At 42.8% G+C, this 21,741-nt stretch overlaps 2 protein-coding genes across 11 annotated transcripts in view; one reads left to right on the top strand and one right to left on the bottom strand.

Annotated features, from left to right (window-relative positions):
- The window catches only part of LOC310913618 (6-phosphofructo-2-kinase/fructose-2,6-bisphosphatase 4), a 51,621-nt gene extending 33,754 nt beyond the window's left edge, over window positions 1-17,867 (top strand). For 4 of the 7 annotated variants that reach the window (XM_083869170.1, XM_083869168.1, XM_083869169.1 and 1 more), the window contains 7 exons: window positions 63-270; window positions 818-964; window positions 1,550-1,654; window positions 3,282-3,411; window positions 3,772-3,834; window positions 6,936-7,000; window positions 10,119-10,392. In XM_083869170.1, the coding sequence (XP_083725296.1) occupies window positions 63-270; window positions 818-964; window positions 1,550-1,654; window positions 3,282-3,411; window positions 3,772-3,834; window positions 6,936-7,000; window positions 10,119-10,178 (778 nt within the window). In that variant the 3' untranslated portion in view covers window positions 10,179-10,392. Of the gene's footprint in view, window positions 1-62; window positions 271-817; window positions 965-1,549; window positions 1,655-3,281; window positions 3,412-3,771; window positions 3,835-6,935; window positions 7,001-10,118; window positions 10,393-15,038 lie in introns of those variants that run through there. The other 3 variants (XR_014590852.1, XR_014590853.1, XM_083869167.1) reach the window with 3 other exon arrangements.
- Window positions 17,868-20,131: 2,264 nt separating this feature from the next.
- The window catches only part of PRKCD (protein kinase C delta), a 60,215-nt gene continuing 58,605 nt past the window's right edge, over window positions 20,132-21,741 (bottom strand). Inside the window, exon 18 of one of the 4 annotated variants that reach the window (XM_083869770.1) lies at window positions 20,132-20,760. In XM_083869770.1, coding sequence (XP_083725896.1) covers window positions 20,602-20,760 — 159 coding nt within the window. In that variant the 3' untranslated portion in view covers window positions 20,132-20,601. The remainder of the gene's footprint in view (window positions 20,761-21,741) is intronic. The other 3 variants (XM_083869771.1, XM_083869772.1, XM_083869773.1) reach the window with 3 other exon arrangements.

Genomic DNA, 21,741 nt, shown 5'->3' with positions numbered 1-21,741 from the left:
CTAATAGCAACAATGGAGAACCTTACTCTTTTTTTTTTCTTTTTTTTACTTGCTCATGAAAGGGATCTTTCTTACATTAAAATTATGGATGTCGGAAGGAGTTATCTTGTGAACAGAGTGATGGATCACATCCAGAGCCGGATTGTCTACTACCTCATGAATATCCATGTGACTCCTCGGTCAATCTACCTCTGCCGGCACGGGGAGAGCGAGCTTAACCTGAAGGGGAGGATAGGAGGAGATCCTGGGCTGTCTGTCAGGGGGAAAGAAGTATGTACCTCCAGCCAGGCCATGGCTCTGTTCTCTGTGTTTGTGCTGAGCAGTAGCTTTCCTCCTCTACAGCCTTTTCCTCTTAATGAGTCTAAAGGACTACTTTAGTTGCGTATTTGGGTGGTGGAAACAGGATGGGCACTTTTTGTGTTGTGGTTTGTACTCTTTTATCTGTTTGTCTCTCTGTTGGCTGAAATTTCTTTCTATCCCTACAGCACAAAGCAGTTGGCAAGAGGGGTTTATTTTTTAACTGAGTTTTTGTGAAATCCTGCCTAGCTGTGTAATTGGGAAAGTGTACACAAAGCTGAAAGGAAAATCGGTGGATGGAAAGCTAGGAACTGCTAAAAACTTGTATTTTCCTTTTACTCCTTTTCTTTCTCCTGTCCCTCTTGGCTAAATGCAGTAGGTTGTATTTCTTAGTAAAAGCTTTGACAGTGTTTTGGAAAAGCTGCAGTGAGTTTACAGAGGCTGGAACCTGTGTATTCTAAACTGAACACCATTTGTTGGCTCTGAGCCCTCATCCAGTGTCTCTTGGTTTTTCTTGCAGTTTGCCAGAAGCTTGTCACAGTTTATTAATGAGCAGAATATCAAAGATCTGAAAGTTTGGACCAGCCAGATGAAAAGGACAATTCAGACTGCTGAAGCCTTGGGTGTGCCTTATGAGCAGTGGAAGGTCTTGAATGAGATAGATGCAGTAAGTTTTCCTCTTTTAAATGCCTAGTGAGTTGCTTTGATTGCTAGGGGTGAAGAAAGTACTTGGTTTTCAATAATACGTTTTTTATGGGACAAACTCATTGAAGCTGCATCTAGAGGCTGGAAATGATTGACATTACCTGTAAACAAGGCTAAATGTTTTATTAAACTTTGCCATTGTTAATTTATTTTCTCTTGTCTTTCCCAGTAAAACATTCCTCTGTAGAAGCCGTGGTGTTAGAAAGTTTTGGTTAGTTGGGCTTGAAAATAAGCTTGTGGTGAGGGGATTTTGCTAGCTGGCAATTTCCAGCTGTAGCTGTAAGGTTTAATAGGAGGTGCAACAGATAAAACATGGCCTTGCTTTGTCCATAAGATGTAACTTCACCTCTACAGGGTTTTAATGATTCCTACTAACCACCTTTGAGTCAAGCTGAGTGCCCTGTTTATCATGTGTGACAGTTTCAAGTGTCAGAGTAGCAAAATAAAACTGTTAATGGTTGTTTGTATGTGGTTTTGTTTGAGAGTGATATCTGCTTTTTGCATTACTGGAAATACATGTGGTTTTAATTATTTTCATTACTGACAGGGAGTGTGTGAAGAAATGACATATGAAGAAATACAGGAAAATTATCCACTTGAATTTGCCCTGAGAGATCAAGACAAATACAGATACAGATACCCTAAAGGGGAGGTATGCTATTTTTAATCTCTCAAGTTAAAGGGCTTCCTTGTCTTCTTGCATACATGCATGCTGGCTTTAGGAAGGAAAAATAAATTTTTAAATGAATGAAAAAGTTGTTCCTTTCTCCGTGGAGAAGCACATAGGATCTTGCAAGGATTGAGCAGAGCCCACTTAATTTGATTCAGGGTTTGAAAAATAAAATCATAAATTTAGAAAAACAGTGGAGAGCTTTGATCTTGTGGGTATCATTCCTGTGCTGGTCCTGCAGTGATAAACAGTTCAACTATTGCAGGGCTTCAACTGTTGCATATGCCAACATGCTGCTAAGATGCCCTGTTTGTATTCATTCCTGCTCTTGGTGGTGGCTGTTTTGCAGGCAGCTCTGGCTGAAATGCTGGGGAAGTCTCCAGCCATGTTATTAAACTCCTTGCCTCTGGGAAAATAAACTTGCTGATGGCTTTTGTAAAGCAGCCCTAGTCCAGTGCAGTGATGGCCAGGTGGTCATAGGGCCATCAGTGGGGGCTGAGGGTCTGGGAGAAGGGATTGGCCCAGCTGCTCCTGCTTCAGCGGTGAGGGAGCAGAGCTCTGCCTTCCTCCTCAAGAGTAATCACTGTGACAGGAGCAGTGTCCCTGGCAGTGTGACCCTGCTCCTGCTAATGAGGCAGTCATTAAGCTGCAAAGTTCTCCTCATGCATTTGAACATGGGGTGTTTGTTTTTCAAACCAGTGCAGTCCTGGGGATGGTGACCGGCATGTCAAACTCCCTCTGTGCCTTGTGGGGATGAGTTGGTCTCATTTATCCAAGGCAATTTTGTGTCTGGTAACAGTGTGAGGGGTTTGCATAGCTCTCTGGGGGCTTTCTGCTGTCCAGGGCTCTGTCAGCAGTGCCACTGGGTCCTGCCTGGGGACCAGGGTGAAGGTTTTCTGCTGTGCTTGGTCCCTGCCCTGCTGGGCAATGTGCTGAGCTCTCCCTGTGTGCAGTACATGACACATTTTGGATGTATGTGACACATTCTGGAAGCAGAGTCTTTACCCTGCATGTGAAATTAATTCAGTTGTGTCCATGCAGGAGCCCTGCTGTTCACCTGCAGCAGCAATTCCCTGTGTGTGAGAAGGCAGGACAAGTCACCAGCAAGTCCTTGTGCTGACTCTTGGTGGGATGGTGGCTGCCATCTCCAGGCCCGTCCAACATGCCCACAGCCTGTTTTAAAAGGGCAGCCTGAACAAGTCAGGCTTTGTGAACTCTTTGCATGCTGGCTGTTGGCTGGGCTTCCTAGATTTGGGCTTGGAAGAGAGATACTTTAGAAGATGAGCTATGGGAAATAATGTGCAAGACTCATATTTGCAGATGTGAATTAAATCCTAGGGATTCTGTGGAAATTCTTGATCAAAGTGGCTAATTTAATGAAGTTTTTTCATGAGGGAGATTTGCTTTGTTGTGTGTATAGTGAAATGTGTTATGTGTACGCTCAGGTGCGAACTGTGTTAGTTTAATGGAAATTATTTCTGCAGTATTTGTCTGTGCAGTAAATAACATTTAGAAGATGACTAACATCAAAGTAAGATTCCCTCTATATACATACACTGTTCAAAGAGCTTTCCCTTTTTAATGTGCTCTGTTTCTGCTCCCCACCCAGTCCTATGAAGATCTTGTTCAGAGGCTGGAGCCAGTAATTATGGAGCTGGAAAGGCAGGAAAATGTGCTTGTCATTTGTCACCAAGCTGTCATGCGCTGTTTGCTTGCCTATTTCCTTGACAAGCCTGCAGGTGAGCCTTGGTTGATACATTACAAACAGTCTGTTTTTTTAAAATTTACTGCTTAAGGTTCCAAACAGTAAATTCTAATAATTTGCTGTATCGTCAGAGGCTGGTTTTGCTAGGCAAGTACCCAAGTGTATTTTTTCATATTTGACCCTGCTGTGAAACCTCGTAGTTGATGTTATTGAGCTGCTCCTCACCTGAAATACTGTGATACTTGTTTTTTTGCTCTGATTAGCATCTCTGTTGCATGCTAGGAAAACAGATACAGTGTTAGGTAAAAAGTCATCCAAGTTGTTGACCTGAAACATAACAGAAAAGTCGCTTGTAACCTGTATTTCATGTGTAATTTGTGGTTTGATTTCTCAGAACAACTGCCCTACCTGAAGTGCCCGCTGCATACTGTCTTAAAGCTAACCCCGGTGGCTTACGGTAAGTGCAGTTATGTATATTTAATGTATATGTCTGCCTATACTGTCTCTGTCATCAGGAAAGGTGGTGAAGTGTTTAAAACACACTTTATGTTGCTTATAAATAGTTAGGTTTGACATTGCATGTGTGCCTGCAGAGCTTTGTTGGAATAAATAAATCCTCTGGATTATCCTTGCTTTTGCCTTGTGCCAGGAAACACGTATGTGTTGCTGAAGGCCTGAAGCCACCAGTGGCTGTAACTGCTGGAGGGGACAGTTTTGTGCTCAGTTCATACTCTATTTCGCTAATTCTTCTGGCAAACCCATGCATTTACATGTCTGCTATAGCAAGATCTTGAGTTTTTATTGGTGTATTGGAGGGTATTGCTTTTCAGAAGACAGGCAAATTTGCATTTATATAGGTTTATCATTCTTGCAAAATATGTTCCCTTAGCCTTAAATATCTTAATTTTCTTTTCCTGAAGTATTTTTCTCCATGGACTATGGGAGCACCCCATAAAATCACCTTGTTTGTTGATGTTGGCATTTATTTGTCAGCAGCTGTTCCTGGTGCTTGGCTCAGAGGCTTTCCTTGGGCTCTATGGGCAGTGTAGGGTGTCAGTTATCATGTGCCCTGCTTGGGCTTTAGGCTGATTGCTGATGGAGTTTTGTGTGTGTTTCCACTTCAGCTTACTGTGTGCCGGCTGTTCATGTTGGTTAAATGATGGCTGTGTTGTATCTGCTGATATCCCAATTCAGAAGATCATCTCAGACAGAGAATTCTGCATCTTATTAGGAAAAATGTATTGCCCAAAAATGTTGATTCAGTCATTAATTGGAAGCTGTCTTTGATTATTGGCTCTGAAAAATAGCAGTCCAGATCTGTAGTTTGTTTTTTGTTAAGTTTCAAATGAAGTTAAAACAAAGAATATTATGAAACAAAGTAGTGGCTACACCAGGAAATGTGTCTGAAGAGATTTTTGTCATTTCATTGCAGTGTCCTCCTACAGGAACGACAGCCTGTGCTGTGGTGACATCTGGTGTTCCCAGCCTTGCATGACAAGCTGGGAATTGAAAACAAATATTCACTGCAGTTAAAATTTGGGCTTTTTTGAACTGGATTCTTCCAACCTGCTAGACTCTGCCTGTTTTCCACAGCAAGGCTTCGTTTTGGGGTTCTCTTTGGTTTTGGGAGGGTTCTCTGGTGGTTTTTTTTTTTTTTTTTTTTTTTTTTTTTTTTTTTTTTTTGTCATGGTTGTTGCTGTTTTTCTTTCTTCTTTGTGAGGGGAGGGAAGTTGGGTGACCATAAATTTTAAGTGGGTGTGGATGTTTGCAGAGTTTGCTCACGGACTAAGAGAGGAAGGAAATAAAGTGGTACAAAACACTGTCCTCACCCTTTTGACTTGAGGGAAATAAATACCATTGTCCTTTTTTAAGGTGTTGGATATGTATGTCTGAGCACATTTCCAACCTACTTTTTGGAATTCAGCCATCTGTAAACACGAGGGCTGTGTAAATTGTTTCTGCAGTACTGATCAATGGCTCTCTGCTCAAGGCTGATGTGTCACTTGGCTCCAGCCAGGCAGGGTGTAGGATCTGACCTGGTATGTTTGATACCTCCCAGCCAAGCCTGTTCTGGGGAGTGCCTGTGCCAGGGCTTTACTCTTGTGGTGTTGGAGAGGAGTGTTTTTCCCATCTTAAGAGTATGATCTGCAGTAGAGGAACATCAGTTACAGCCTGACAGCTGGATCACAGTGGGTGAGAGCTTTACCCAGCAGTGCAGGGCAGTGGTGGTCTATGGAAAGACAAACTGCAGCTTGCTGTGGGTATGAACTTGCTCATCGGTAATTAAAAATGAGTTGGGAGTATCCACGTGGTAATTACTGTGGAGCAGGGCATGCCCCTTTAGTTCATGTTTAAAGCTTTCCACACTCTTAGGATTTTAAACTCAGCTTGTGGCAAGGACTGACAAGTCTCCCAAGTGTCTGCTGTGTAACAGCCCTGGGTAATGGCCAGCAGCAGGGCTCAGAGCTTGTCTTGGCTTGGTGTCAAGGCTCACTGTGAATCTGTGGACAGAAGGATGAGTAAGGATCCTGCTCCAGTGGGAGATGTGTGCTTTTCCTCCTTAAAATCTGTTTTATGGTTCACTATTTTTCTGAGTTCTGGCCCTCCTGCAACATTTGCTCACAGTCTTGCTGACAAATGGGCTTTATCAGGATAGGCTTCCCAAAGGGAAGGCAAATACTGCCCTTACTATTTTTTTGTAATTTTTTTAAAGTGTAGTGGCTTTCTAAGGAAATCCCATTTTTCTATCATGTAGCAATTCTACGGAGTGTTTTATGAATTTAGGGAATAAATGAGGAGAAAAATCTGGAAACCTGCTTGTGATAGATGATGGCCTCTGGTGTGTCAGAGGTAGTGACTATTAATGGATGTTGTGTAGAGTAGTGGTAACTTACAAAAGTCCATGTTTGTGTGAGATAAGCCAGGGTTTGGCAATCAGAGGTTGCTTAAAGTGCTGTGGCCATGGTGTATGGAGTAATTGTATCTTTCTACCTGGGAAATAGTTGTTTCTTCTCACTGTTTAATTTTTCTTGCCTCAGTGGTGTTTTGAATTTTTGAATGTAAAGCAGAAGTTCTCTTCAGGAGTCAGCTTTGAAGTTCTGTTTAGCTTGGGGTTAAAACCATTTTGCATGTGTAGAGGAATGGGGATTGCTGACAACACACTGTATCTTCCTGTTGTTTTTATGTTCAAGAAATGAGAACAGCATTTATTTTCTTAGAATTTTACTGTAATATAGAAATCCAGCATGTTTAAAACACAAAAAGTTACAAGTAAAAACTTTCTCACTGAATGTTCTTGTATGTTTAAAAAAAGATTTCTTTTTTCAAAGAGAATAATGATAAAGCTGAGCTGAGAAGATTGATTATCCGATTGACAGTAATATTCATCCAGGTGGAACAGATTAATTTCTGTAGCTTTAGCTCTTCAGAATTCAGGAAATTCTGGTATAAATAAGAAGGGGAAAGTGATTAACCTTCACCATCTCAAAATTAGATTGCATCTTTATTATAACTTCACTTTCAAAGCAGATGTATCTAAAATGTGTTTTCTATCAACAGGGTGTAAAGTAGAATCTATATTTTTGAATGTCGAAGCTGTAAACACACACAGAGATAAACCTGAGGTAAGAATATTTTTCAAATTGGAGAGCTTGATGTAATGTACTGTCTGAGCTGATTTCCATTGTCCCTGTGGCTGGAATTGATTTGATAACTGTGCTGAATGTATTTTATTTTATATATGGAGCTTTACTACTGGTTTACTGTGAGGAGGGAGCAAATCTTTTATTGACTGAATTCATATTTATGTGAATTCTAGCTGTAATAGTTTATCTTTGAGAAATGAGAGTCTGAAGATGTGTTGTCAGCTAAACACTGTATAAAGTTCTGTCAGGCTTTGTCACTCAGCAGAAGTAGGTGTAGCCACGGTTGTGTTATAAATGCCACACTTATCCTGGGGAGAGGAATCATCAGCTTTTTCATCACTGTGGTGGTCGCTGTATGGAAAAGGGGAATTGATGATGTCACCTGTGTTTTAAGCCAAATCTGGAGAGGAAGACTAGATCTCGGGAAGCAGCAGGACTGCCGGGGGAAGGAAATTGAGGAAATGTAAGTGCAGAGGAGATCTCAGCCCACAGCAGCTCTGTGCCCTGCCTGTGTCAGGTTCTCTCTGCTCCTCAGTGTCCACCTGAGCTCAGGCTGATTCTGCTGCTTGTGCCAAGCTCTTCTTTTGCTTTACCATCAAAATTGTGTGAAATGTGCCATGGTTAAAGCTCTCTGGTTCCCTTGCAGATCCTCAGGCTCGTGCCACCAGGCATGGCACTGATTCTGTGCTGAGATTAGGGAGCAGTGCCATGCCTGGTGAATTGGAAGTCAGTTGGATAACATGAGAAAAAAGGGCTGTGTTTGATGGTTTTCAGAGCAACAGTTTATGGTGAAAAGGAATATAGTGAGAAATGAGGTTTTTATGTGTGTATTCAACAAGGCACATGACATAAAGTGCCTTTTGTAACTGAGGGTTCACTTTTGTGCAGAATTCATGCCGGGATTCTTTGCTGAATTCTTCTGCAAAGTAGTCTTGTTTTAATGACTTGGGTATTATAAGTTCTGAAAATACTGACTTTTGGACGTTTTCTCTTCAACAGCTGCATTACATTATTTCCTTTCTCTTCCTTTTCCTGCTTTGTCGTTGTGCTTTGCCATTTTGTATCTTAGTTTGATTTGTAATGTTTAGGAAATCCAGACTGTGTTTTTACAGTACCTAAAGCTGAAGAAGCATAGTGAAAATTCATGACGGTGTCTTAGACCTGTAGTTACTTGTGTTAAATAATGTAGATGAACATCTTCAGTTTGGCTGATCAAAATATCAGTGCTGAATTTGCTAAAATGCTGCTGAAAATGCTAGTCCTCTAACTTGAAGGGGTTTATTTCAAGGGGGAAAGCTCTGCCTGAATTGCCAAAGTGACCCTCCACATGTCTAGCACATCATGTGGCCATGCTGTGGGGTGACTCTATTCAGGTGCATGTACAGGATCATGGAGACACTTCCATTGCAGTGGGCTCAAAGACACAAGACTGATCTGAACAGAAATAAATGGAGTGAATGAATGTTATAAGAAAAAAAAAATCATTTTCCTAAAAAACCCTCAAATTCTCTTCTCCCTCTGCCCCAAAGGAAACCCAGCCTGGCGAACGTGGATGGTGTTCAGGTAGTGGGTCTGAATGAAAGACTAAGTTGGTCCTGTCTGCATTTAATTGCTGCTCAGAGGACTGTGGAACTTTCAAAAGCTTTCATTTGCATCACCTGCAGAAATGCTAATTACTTCTGTAAAATTAAGTTTTCAAGTAGTCAAAAGCATTTAATTGAAGTCTCAGCATTTAATTAAATACGGTATCAAATAACAGCATTGTTAAACAATGAAACTGTTGGATTGAGAATTGCCCAGTGTGCTGTTCTCTGACCCACCAGTCACTTGTAGGCTGTGCTCCAGAACAGTGCCCTCCCTTTGGGCTCAGCTGAAAACATCTATTTTCACATGGCAGAAATGCAGGCAAAGCTCTGAGGCATTTGTTTGTGGTATGTGTGAACCTCAGAGTACCATGGTGATTTGTCTGGAGCAGATTGAAGCTTTGTGTTTGTCAGCATTGTAGTGGCTGAAGTTCTGACCTTTTCCAATGAAGGAGTCTATAGTCCTTTACAGAAAATTATTCAGGGGAATTGCTTTAGTTGTTGTTGGGTCCCTTCTGTAGGCCAGAAAACAAGTGCTGGGGTGAAATGTCTGCTTTGCACATCTGGCTTAGTTGGTGAATGACAGAGAGGGAATTACTCATGCCAGATTGCGTTTCTTGTTTTGTTGAGGGGACATGGGGGAGGGAGGTATTAGTGCAAGGTGAGCTGGCTTACCACAGGGTGGAACAAGCAAGACCAATGAAACCCATCAGTGTGAAGTTGGAAGAATTTGCAATGCTTTGGCCTAAAATGGATCTTGTAAGGAGCTTCAGTTTATCATGGTTTGCTCTCTAGATAGGAGGGAGAATACCAATTGCACAGGCTTTGGGACTTGCAGGAGGTGGTGCCATAGCAGATGTGATTCCTGATGTGTTTGGCTGCATGGAGGTCTTGGTTTAATTTGGTTTTGAATAATTGAGTGCTGCACTGGATGTCATTGTTTTCCTGCAGCCTCTGCAAGAGGAGGTGAGGACTAGTAGGTGTGATCAGCCATGAATGGTTAAGGTGTTTGAGAACACATTTTCTATTTTGTTAGAGGTGTTACATTGCCTGTAACACAAACACATGTTAAAAGCCTTCTTTTGGCACAGAAGCTTGTGGCATATTCAGCAAAGCACTGGAAGTTTCTCAGTGAGAAGATGTGTATGTGCTGAAGCACATGATAAGATAGATTCCTATTTAGGCCTGTAAAAGACTTCCTCCTAAATGTGGGTGACTTGAGCTTTGGGTAGTGCTGTCAGCAAGGGAGCTCTATTTAATTGCTCCTCAGAGGACTGTGAAAATTTCAAAAGCTTTTATTTTCTTTTACTGCAAATACATTTTTGTGCTGTCTCATTCTGGGACAGCGACCAGCTCTCAGTCTGCTGCATTCTTGCTGCATTCGTGGGGGGCTGAAACCATCTCTGCTTCTCAATCAACCCAGCTGTGTACTTGTGAAGGGACCTGATTGGTGGTTTTTGTTGGTCTTACTGCTATATATGATAAATATTCTCTGTATTTTTATTATTACACAGAATGTAGAAATTTCCAGACGTACCGAGGATGCTCTTGTAACAGTCCCTGCTCATCAGTGAATCCCGTGAGCTGACCAGCTATTGAACTTGGGGTGCTGTTTTCATCCTGCTACATCAAAATAAATTGAAAAACTAATCATTCCAATCACTTTGAAATAAAAAAAAATAATCATAGCAACACCCAAATCAAACTCGTAATCCAAAGCAAATGTTTGTACAGCGCATGACTTGAAGACGTTCATCAAATCACAATAAAGCTGTTGCACTGGCAAATTTATTGTGGATGAGTTATCAAACCTTGATCGGCTCTCACTGGAATGCTGGTTTTGTGAATTGCTGTAATTTAAATATCCTGGAGGATTAAGCTTTACTGTAACAGCCAGCAATCATTTAGTGTTAGGTGCAGTGTATTTATGAAAGCCATGAAACACAACATCCTGTGTGAGATAAGGAAAGTCAAAATTTGTTTTGCCCAGCCAAGCACCAGTATTATCTGTTTTAGGGCCCTTGGGAGTGATTGGACTGCCATGTAGTGTAAAGTAACAACCCATAATTACTGTAAATTCCTAATCCCACTGATCCACAGCACTAGTGCTCTACATGTGCTAATTAATGATGTGCTGTTGGAGCAGGACAGCAAGTTTTCACTTAGTTCCAGGACAATTATTCAAAGAACATGTGTATAAATGTTTTTAATATACAACTTCCGTTAACAGCTGTTCTGCATTAACTAGGCTTTAGGGTTTGCCTGTGAGCAGAAGGGATTTTAAATTCCCTCTTTTCCTGCTTTGTGTGGATGTGGGTGATGAAGCATGTACAGCTCTGCCCCAGCTACTCTGTACTAAGAATTTATGTGGGCTCCAATAAGCAGTGCTGACCATTCCAGAGCAGGAAAGCAGTTAGCCAGACCAGAGGATTCTGTAGCTGGGTAGTGGCTCCAGTAGATGCAGATCTCAAACCAGCAGGGCATGAATCCCAAACTGTATGACAGGAAAGCCTCTTGCAGGAGGGATGAGCCTGCAGGCTGTGGGAGATGTGGTGGCTCAGTGCCTTTCCCATGGTGTTCTGTGGGAAGCATCTGTGCCATGGAGCAGGTAGCACTGAGGCAGGGAAAGGCAGAAAACCACTGAGCCTTGGAACTGTTTTCTGAGAGGGTCTTTCAGCAGTGAAAGTAAGCAGGACTGTAGGTTGTGGAAAGCTTTTATCTGTGAAGTTTCTCAGGTGGTATGTTTTTCCCAAACCAGGATTTTGGAAAAAAAAAAAAAAGAAAAAAAGAAAAAGTTACATATCTGCACTTCTAAAATTGTACCGAAGTCTTCGGAAGTTTACAGCAATTGGGAATGTTTGCCATAACCAGATAATCATCTGGCCAGAGAGCCTCCTGCTGTGGTGATTGGTGTTTAGTTAAACCACTGTCCCTGGGATGAGCTTGGATCATACTGTTGCTGTCATGACTGTGACGTAGGAGTGCTTGCAAAACACTTGCCTGTGTTTACCTGCTCCAGGGTCTGGGCATGAGCTTTGCTGGGAAAGGTGCCCCAGAGGAGCACTTGAGCCTGCTTGTACCTCTTTGCGCACAACAAGGAGTCCACTTGCTCTTACTTGACAGCTGAGGTGATGTTCCTGAGGAGTCACAGGGATGCTGGCCACAGTCACGTACTGAGGAGCCACTTGGAGACAGCTTGTCTGGAGTGCTGTCACCTCCCCAGGCCACAGCTAGGGAAATACTATCCAAATGAAATTAAACGCATTGCATTTCTGAAGGAGCAAACATCTGTGCAGGGGTCTGCTGTGGAAAAACAGTTTTGCTGCTTGAAAAAGGATGGCTTGGTGTGTAAGAGAAAATTGAGGGAGAGAATGACAGGAGCAGGAGCTCGGCCAGAGAGAAAAGCAAAGTTTGCCTGGGCTGTGGCTGGTGGAGGTTGTAGAGGGAAGAGAAAGCAGCAGGAGCACCCAGGACCCTCCTTTCCTGCCCAGCTGCTGCCAGCCAGATTTCCTGGGGCTGTATCTGCATGTTCTCTGCTGAGCACAGCACTCACTGTGCTGTTGTGTGCAACAGAGTGAAGTGGATATTTAAAGCAGAATGCTCTAAGGGGTCTCCTCTTACAGCAGGATTGCTCAGCAGCTCTTTGTCAGTAAAGGAAGGCCTGATGCTGGATGGGAGGTGTCAGCAGTGGTTCATGGCACAGCTAGCTGATAGAGGGGTGGATGTTTGTGTTGTGCTGTTTATTTCTGTTTATGCCTGTGCTGGTTGTCTCCAGAGGTTCCTCCTTTTGCCTGTGGGAGACTTTCTGCAGGATCTTCCTGTTCTGCTGTGACGATCACATGGAGCTGAGTCAAAGTAGAACTGAAAATGGAGCCTGTCCTGTTGGAGACCCACAGCACTTTGCTGGGGAACGCTCTGTCCTATAGGAAAAAAGTGTATAAAGGGCAGGGCATAATGAGAACAGCAGCAGTTGTATACGAGGGCATTTGAGTTAATCTCAGCTAATCTATGTACTTTGGGTCTTTCCAGGAAGGACTGGATCAGATGGACTCTTGTGCAAGGCAGGGTCAGACTGCTCCTGCCTTGGGTAACAGGCTCTGGAAGCAGCAAGCTCCTGCTGGGGCTGGCCAAGGAGAAGAGGGTGTATGTCTTGGTAGAAACAGTATTTGGGGAAGGTGTGTGGTGTTTATTCCTCCTCCTGTGTTTCCCAGGCTCTCCAGACTGTGTTGCTGCTGCTGTGGGGCTGTTCCCAGCATGGTGGTTTGTCCAGATATGCTTTGGTGCCAGGCAGTTGCAGGGACACTTTCTGGTCCCAAAAGTAAGGCTGAAACCTCTGTCACCTTTCTAAGCAGCAGCACTGTCCTTGTTGCATGGCTTTTCCCTCACAGTGCCCATGACTGTTCTGAAAGTGGGGACAATCCCAGCTGCCATCATCTCATCTAATGGGATTCCTGTGAGTAGGAACCCACTTACAGTTAATGAGGATATTGGTCCCTTTCTAAGCTCCTGTTCATCTGGTCTCACTGCTGGCTGCTGTGTTTGTTTAATAAGCCCTTGGGGGTGTTTATCAGAGTTTATCCCAGTCTTCATCCTTCAGTGTGACAGTTCTGCACACTTGGCTTCCACAGCCTCTTCGAGTTTACTCAAATTCAAGCTTTTTTTTCCCTTTTAGCTTTCTTGCCTGCTCATCAATATTCCCTTTGGGTCTGTTTTAGTTGTTAGAATGCTGCTTTTATCCAACACCTCTCATTGACTGAAATAAGCTGAATCTTCTGCCTTGCCTTAATAACCTCATTTCCTTTTAGCTTCATGTTTGAGCTGTCTAGCTCTTGCTGCTTGTGGACTAATTTCCAGTACCTCTGGATTCCTGCATTTTGATGCTCCATTTCATGCTCCATTTAATTTTCTTTGAATCAACATCAGGTGTTCAGCTTAAAAGATTTTAGCTAGTATTCTGGGAGTGCCTGGGGAGACCTCTCTGCAGTCCCAGGGAAGTTCTGGGTATGTTGCATCAGTTGCTAAGAAAAACAGAAACACACTGGATGCCAGCATGTTCTGTTGGTGTGTTGTTGGATTTTTTTCCCCTATAACCATGCATAATCTGACTTGTTTTGCCAACTTCTTGTGTTCTTGGCAGATACTTTCTGATGCTTTCCCCTTGCTGCAGACGAGAGGTGCTTCTTGTGGAAGCTTCTTTTTGAAATAGGGTTGTTGCTTTGCTTTCCTTCAAAGAGATGTGAGAGTGGGTCAGAGGCCGTGTGCTGGTGGGTGCAGAGATTTCCAGCACTTCGACAACTTTGTCCAGCAGCATTTGCTGTGTGTGTGTTCCCAGAAACCTTGGAGTGGTGTTTATGGTGGGAAAATGGGTATTTACCCAAGGGCTTGAAGGCTGGTGACAAAGGGGCTGATGTGCATGTGGGACAACTGGTAAGGCCAGAACAATGTTGGCAGAATTCAGCCTCCAAGAGAATCTGGTGCTACTTGTTTACATCCTGCTTTCACAAGAAATGGCTGAAAATCTAGAAACTGGGGTTGGAGAGGAGGGGATTGAATTGCTTTTTGAGTTGATGAGTTTTGACTGATGGAGTTGTGTGTGTGAATGTGCTGAGAGGGCCTCTCACTGTGTGCTCGTGGGGCTCTCCTTTCCCCAGAGCTGGACTGGAGAGACTTGTTTTGAATGTAAATGCTAATTAATGTGGTTATAAAACCACTAGAGCATTCCCTGATGTCAGTGTGACATCTGCCACATGCCATGTGTATCCCAAAGTGCATTTAAACTTTGTTACCAGCTCTTCAGGGAACACTTGATATTACCAGCTCTTCAGAGAGTTACTCAGAATTCTTCCAGTGATGTGACTGCTCGCAGATAGGATCAGGATTGGCTTTATGGCTGTTGGTGTTAAGGAATTATTTCCTGGAGTGTGCTTGGAACAAGGAGAAGTGGGCTGCCCTCCCTCAAGATTTTATTGATTCCTGTGTGGTTTATGGCCTTTGCAGGGTTCTGTTTCTCCTTACACTACATGCATAAAGACTGGGAGAGACAGTGGGTTAGAAAAACGTGGTTAAAGTAAAAAAAGATTTAAAAAGTTGTAACACTGAGAACTGCACATGGTGTCCAGGGACCAGCTGTCCTGCCGGGCCTGGTGTGATACAAGTCTGAGGTACGTGTTTCACTGGCAGCAGAGATCCTGCCTTTGGGTGTCTGAGGGGCTCTGTGAAGCTCCTGGCACTGGGACGAGGTCCAAGCCTGGTTCTCACTCCTGCTCAAGGGGCTGGGACCTTTCCTTGTGTTTCACAGAGCGTTTTGAGGAAATAAACATCACAACTTGCTCACCTTCTGTGTCTTGTCACAGCCGCGTGCCGAGCAAAAGCCATGGCTGCCCGTGAGACCTTTGCTTTAAACTTTATTTTTATTTTTGTCTTGAAATTTGCAGAATGTAGGTGTGAATAGGTCGAGAGAAGAAGCTTTGAGGACAGTCCCCACCCACCTATAGCTGCAGCTCCCGGGGTGGCAGCCCTTCCTCCAGCAGCTCAGGGTTCGGCGGTGTCGGCGCGGAGCGGGATGGACGCGCCTCCCCTTCCCTTTGAGACATTTCGAATGTGATCCCACTTCTCTGTACAAGACTTGTGGATAACTCGAAAGGTATGATTGTGGGAAGCAGAGCAGAGTTGGTTTTAGGTTTTTCTTATGTAAATTTGTGCAGTTTCAGTGGGTTTTTACTGTTTGTCTGTGGATAATGTATGGTGGTTAATTGCCCGTGTTGATTTTACTGTCAGATTTTAACTAGACTTTATTTTCTTTTGTAAGTGTTTTTCTAAGAGTTCTCTTATTTTTACTGTGAATGATTGCCTAGAATTTTGATGGCGTATTTAACATGGGCAAAATTCTACATTTTGAGCACTGGAGGTTTCATGCTGCAAAGCTGCTTTAAATGGGGAAGGCCCATCAGCTCTGATAATTGTCCTGTGTTTTAAATTGAACTTTGGTTTGCCAACCACAACTTAAAGTTTTCCTGAACTTCACAAGGGAGATGATGTTCCCTTTGGAAAATCAAAGCATTAAAGCTGGATTTGGTACCTGGGAAATCCTGCTGTTTTAGCAAGATGTTAACACTTTCCAGAGAGCAGGTGTATTTTGGAGGGCAGTGTGGGGACATGAGTGTAAGTGACACCTGGGGAATGAATTGAGAGAGAAGATGGAGAGAGACAAGTCCTTTCTGCTGCAGCTATGGGAGGGGATGAGCAGCTTCTGTAAGTCTGGAAGGGAGGGGAAAAGGACTCAGCCTGTCAAGGGCTGGAAAACCTGCTTGTCTTGCTAGTGTTGTCATTGTATTTTTAGAGAGTTTTTGGAATGAATTTCAACATAAAAGTATATGTTTCTCTTTTATAGCCACATTTAATACGTACACCAGGAAACAGTACAGAAAGGTTAGGTGAGTTTAACTATTCTAACAGCTCATGCAACAAAAACAACAGGTAAATTCTGAAATAATTTTAAACATGGCACACCTGCCTTGGGTATTTTTGTATTGTTTTTAAGCACCTTCCATCATCCCAACTCTTCATTGCTTTTTTATGCCCAGTGAAACTCCAGTGCTAAAAATGGAATTTTCTGTGTCTGTCAAGGTCACAACCTTTTAACTGTACTAAATCAAAGTGTATTTTGTATGTGTGTTACCAGACAACTGAAGTGAGCTGCCAGCACTGCTGCTGGCCCTGGCTCTGAAATGGGAACCATTCTTTGGTAGCTGGACTGCATTTTTTCTAAAAATTCTCTCCAATTAATTGAGCTTTTACCACGTCAGTTGTTGGGGTTGTTTTGTTTCGGTGGGTGGTGGGTTGTTGTTTTTTTTTTTTTTTTTGTTTTTTTTTTTTTTTTTTTTTTTTTTTTTTTTTTTTTTTTTTTTTTTTTTTTTGTTTTCTTTCTTTCTTTCCAGAATTCCTGTGTGAAATACCAGGCCCTGGTAACATAGTTTTGCACGCAAGGGCTAAATTGTCTTTTGTTTGTGCAGGGTTTATAAAATAATGTGCTGCTGTTGTGATTTATTATTTTTTTTTTTTTTAGTAAGCTAAATTCAGCAATATATTCAGCCCTGGAAGTAAGCCATAGGGGTTCTGTTTCAGAGGAGGAATCTGTAGGGTGCAGAATGACCAGGAACACTTGCTTCAAGCGCTGCTGTCTAAAGCTTTGTCTGTATGTGTGTGTGTTATGGTAATGCCATTTCAGACCTTTATTAGTTCAGCTGTGCCCATAGTTGTGGGGTGAGGAGAGCACCTACCTGGCCTTGCTCAGAGGAGTGAATTTATTGATGTGTGGTTAACAAGGCCACCTTTGTGGCCCAACTGAAGGAGCAGTTTCCCTCCCACTGCAGTGTGGGAAAGCTGGCTGTGCCCCAGGCAGCCCTTGCTCCTCTGCTGGGTCAGGAGGGGTGGTTAAACAGTTCTTACACTGAGAATGTCAGGATTTATCTGTAAAAATCCCAGGAGGCTGCATTAGAAAAGTGGGATTTTACTGGCAGATTGTGAGCTCAGACCCAGCTGAAGAAATGTGGGCAGCAATGTTTCCCCTCATGAGAGTTGAGCCCAGGGGCTGCTTCTCTTTGCTGGCAAGCACGGCTTGAAGTGTTTCCTCTCCCCCTTTGTTTTACCTCTCTGATCTGTCAGAGGTGCTGTAACATCCTTGAGGCTACATGTTCTATGTACAGTAGGTATTTTTATAGCCTGCTTTCAGATATACTGTGATGAGTGTTTTACTACAATGGGTGTTTAGTAAAAAGAGTTGTATACAAGTGTAAATAAACTATTGTGCTGATACTTGAAGAGAAAAAAAAAATGAAGTTATTGGTTCTGCAGTAGGAAGGTACTAAATCAGTGACCGCATCTGACCCTGGCTGGAGAGAGCAGGTGTAGAGAGGATGAATGTAGATTTGGAGCGATGGGTTCTTCCAGGGTGTAACCCTAACTGCTGTTCTGGGCAGGCACAGTTATGGATTGCAGTTAATTGTCACTTTCTCAAAGTGTGTGTGCCCCACTCCTGACAGAACAGTCACTGACAGGGGAGGGGAAAACCCTTGTCCTGACCTTCTGTGTTTGTACCATTTGACTGCCTCTGTTCTGTGTGTGCCTGGCTCAGATGCAGTCCCTCGAATGGGATTAAACTGTCCTTTCTTACATCGTTGGCCTTTGTTGTAATCTTTCTGACAAATGTAATCATTTGACCTTTGATCCAAGTAATAAAGATCAAATGCTACAAAGTGCACTAAGATGTGTTTCTTTCCATGTCCATTTCCAGTGGCTGAAGTTCCTGAGCCTCAGCAGCTTCCACAAACTGAGTTTAGGGAGCACAGATAGAAATGTAAGGATTAAATTAATTCACCCTGTGGTTGCTTTACTGTGACAAATAACTATGATTGAAGTAGGAAACTCAATAATGGAGGAAGTTGGAAGAACTGATTAAATAAATGTACGCCAAGATTTGCACAGAGTGGAGGAGAAAGGTGAGACTTTATTAGCTTTACCTGGGGTCACTGGGATTAAGGTCTGCTCCACCCTCTCAGAACTACACTTGTCTTGAACATGCTGCTGGTGTTTTGAGAAAGCTGAAAACCAAAAGCCAAATGCTGCCTGTCAGTACAAGTTTGTATGCAGAGGGGAGCTGGAAGACATTAAATTTGCAGGGGTACTTATCCTTCAGAATGACAAGGACAAAATTAATTACTGCTTTGTGGTTTTAGAATTATGTACTCACATTTTCATGTCTTGCTGATTGCAGCCCTACAGGTGCTAACCACTTGTCTCTGCTAGGTGGGAAGAGTGTTTTCATAGTTTTTTAACTCTACTCTGTATTGGGGAGCAGGTAACTTCTTTGTTTTAGAGCTTTTAGGCTGCTTTCTGGACAAAATCCTTTAATAGCTGAAACTTCCTGTAGTATGAGGATGACCCAGAGCTGATGGGAGTGAACCCAGACGGTGCCCAGAGCTGGCCCTGGGTGCAGCAGCCCTGCAGAGGAGGTGGAGGAGCTCTCCAGGCTGGGGAGCTCTCCTGGCTGTGCTCTCAGGAGGTGACAGTGGTGCAGGGCTGAGCAGGACAGGGCTGCCGTGGAGGAGCTGCTCTGCAGAGGAGGGGGGATCTGTGCCCTGTGTCACAAGTGCAGTCGGGCACAGCTGTGGCTGCAGGAGATGCTCCTGGTACCTCGGCAGATGCCAGCTGGGAGTCGCTGTGTGAAGCCTCTTGAGCAGATCTGGCACTTGTTACTCCAGAGCAAAGCAGGTGAGTGCAGGGAGATAGTATTTGCATAATATGTATGTAGGAGTAAATAATTCTCAAGAATTATTTACTCCTACATACAGTTCATAACAACTTATTTGTGTGCAAATACTCTGCTGCTGGCACCCACATGTATAACTTCTTACCTAGAAATGTGTTTCTGCTCAGGTGCAAGGGCCCATCTCTCACCTTGGAATGCAGAATCACTTTCTGGTGAAAAATGCCAAACCAGAAGAGACTGTAGGTTGTGTGAAGGAAAAAAATGCAGGTTTCTGCCGTCCCTGCAGCACCTCACAGGGCACTGCTTGTTCCCCTTGGACTGGGGTTGGAAAGCCAGGCCAGCCCTGGCTGTTGGGAAATGCCAGCTGTGTTCTGCCCCATCCAGCCTCAATCTGCTGCAGGCCCAGATGGCATCCAGGGCATGCCGGCATTACTTGAGTTATAACAATAAGCTAGAGCTGTTCTTTAAGAGCAGAACAAAGGCAGCAGTGTATTTTTTTTTGAGTCTCTACAAAGTATTACAGCTTTCTGCTGCTCTTTCAGCAGGATTAACAGTCTGAAACTACCCAGAAGCTCCAGGGTGCTCCTAAGAGTTCTGTTGCATTCCATAACTCTTGGATGAACTGACACATGTACATTTTTTCTGCTTACTCAGTGTTGAGAAAAATCAAATCATTTGCAATAGTGTTACAAGACACATAAAGCTCTTGAGAAGCAAGGAAACCTTGCTTCAGCCTGAATTTTATGAGCTGACTGCAAGGCAAAGGAAGGAGCTTTGCAGTAATTATATTAGTTTTTCTTTCTCACTAATGGCTAAAAAACAAAATTCAGAAGTAGGTGTTGCAAGAAAGCAGGATCTGTTTTTGTGCCCTTCTAACAGCAAGCAGGAGGAGCCACAGCTGCTGTGTTACAAACAAGCAAATGAAACTGGAAGAAGGATTTTGTGTTTGGCAGTTAAACAGAATAATTCCTCAGGCTGAGCAGGCAAGTAACTCCACGATCATAACCTGTGTTCTGCCCTGCTGTGAGTGTTGTGGGTGTTAGCAGGAACATTCCCACATTCCCAGGCAGGATGGGGCTGCTTTGAGATGCTGAGGTCTCTGTCTCATGCTTGGACTGCCTTGGAATAAATATGGAGCATTTATTCAGCAAAAGCATCCCTGAGCTGTTCCCCACAGCAGCTGGTGTTATACTGGGAATCTCTGCTTTTGTCTGGCACTTCATTTCATTTATTTCACAAAAATAACAGATGTTTTAAGAAACTGATCATGGCTGACCAAGCATTATTCTTTTCATTGTAGTTTAAAGATAACTGGAGTTGTATATTGTTAAAAATCATAAAGCCATGAATGAAAGTTACATTAAACTTTCTTTTAATTGAGGACAAATAAAATAACCAATGGCTCAAACACATTTTAAAAAGACATCTTCTGTCCCCCAATGTCTTCTTTCAAGCAAAATATACAGCACACACACATATATATAAAACATAATTACATTCAAGTACCAAACAGAATTTACATTTTCCCAAACAGAGAAAATAATGCACGTGATTCACATACCTTAAACCCAACCATGCGTAAAAACACTGCCAATAAATCAGGAGTTGAACATAATTCATCACACTACCATGTATTATTCTGAAGTATCAATATGGTTGGAATGCATTAACACTTGGAAGTCTGGGTTTGTAATGTGTAACTCTGCTTTAAAGTCCAGCTGTTCGGAGGCTTACTTGTTCAAGATTTGTTCAAATTTTGGGTTAATAAAAGAAAATCCATCAAATGCAGACTGATCCATGGACTCAATCAGGTTTTTGTCACTGTAAGACAATTTTGGCTTCTCACTCAGAAATTCTCTGTCAAAGTTGTTGTAGTCACTTGCTGATTTCTGTGTTAGAGAGAGAAAACAGTTTAAGACAAACTTTTTTATTTTCTTTCAGAACTTAAATACAAAATGTTAGGAAGTTATTCTTTGAGCTCCCTCTTTCCTTCTGTGTTGGGAAAGATGAATCAGGGAAACCTTATAAATATGATTTCTTGGCAAAAGATTCTGAAAATGTGAAACCTGTAGTTGAGATAGAAATGGAAGCTTACTTTGAGTTGTAGGATACCAAGTCTTAGTTACTATATAACTTGAAGACAATAGCCTGGCCAGCTGAAGGAGAATCCCTTTTGATTGAACAATACCTTTCTGCTGGCTAAGGGATTCAAAGGTCAATGTAGCAAACCAGAAAAGTCTAAAGAGTAGTTTTTAGAGTTTAAAATATAACACATAGTAATGTAGTAGTTCTTATAGGCTGTATGTAGATTGTATAGGATTGTGTATCTTGTATTGGTTGGTCACTGTAAATTAGAATATTCATCACAAAAGGAGATATAATGTATTGTAACCTGGTCCCTGCTCTCTTGGCTCTTCACTCTCTCTCTCTGGACCTCGCTCTCCTTTCCCTGCTCTTACCTCTGCTCTCTTCCCCCTGCACTCTGACCCCTGCCAGCTTGCTCTGTCTCTCTCCCCTCTTCTTGGGCCATACCCTCTTTACCCTCTCGTTCTCTCTCTAGGACTTCCCTTCAGCCGAGGCTGGTGGCTGAAGGGAAGGCCCTTTCTACCCACAACCCTTGCAATAAAACCACATACTCTAGAATATCTCAGGTTTGCAGAGTACCTTGTCCATGTAAGTCACAGATGCTTCTACACTTCTGCTGCTTTAGAGAGAAACAAAAAAAATCTCCTTTTAACCTATTTTAACAAGATTATAAGATTGTAACTGGGCATTTTCTTATTGTCAGTTGGAAACGAACAGGAAAATCAAACCCAGGTTGCTTTGGAGAAGAAACCACCTGGATTTGGGATAAGACTGGGTTATTACCC

This window comes from Zosterops lateralis (genome assembly GCF_965231275.1).
Source record: "Zosterops lateralis genome assembly, chromosome: 11".
Lineage (NCBI taxonomy): Eukaryota > Metazoa > Chordata > Aves > Passeriformes > Zosteropidae > Zosterops > Zosterops lateralis.
This window is presented reverse-complemented; position numbering and strand designations above follow the sequence as displayed.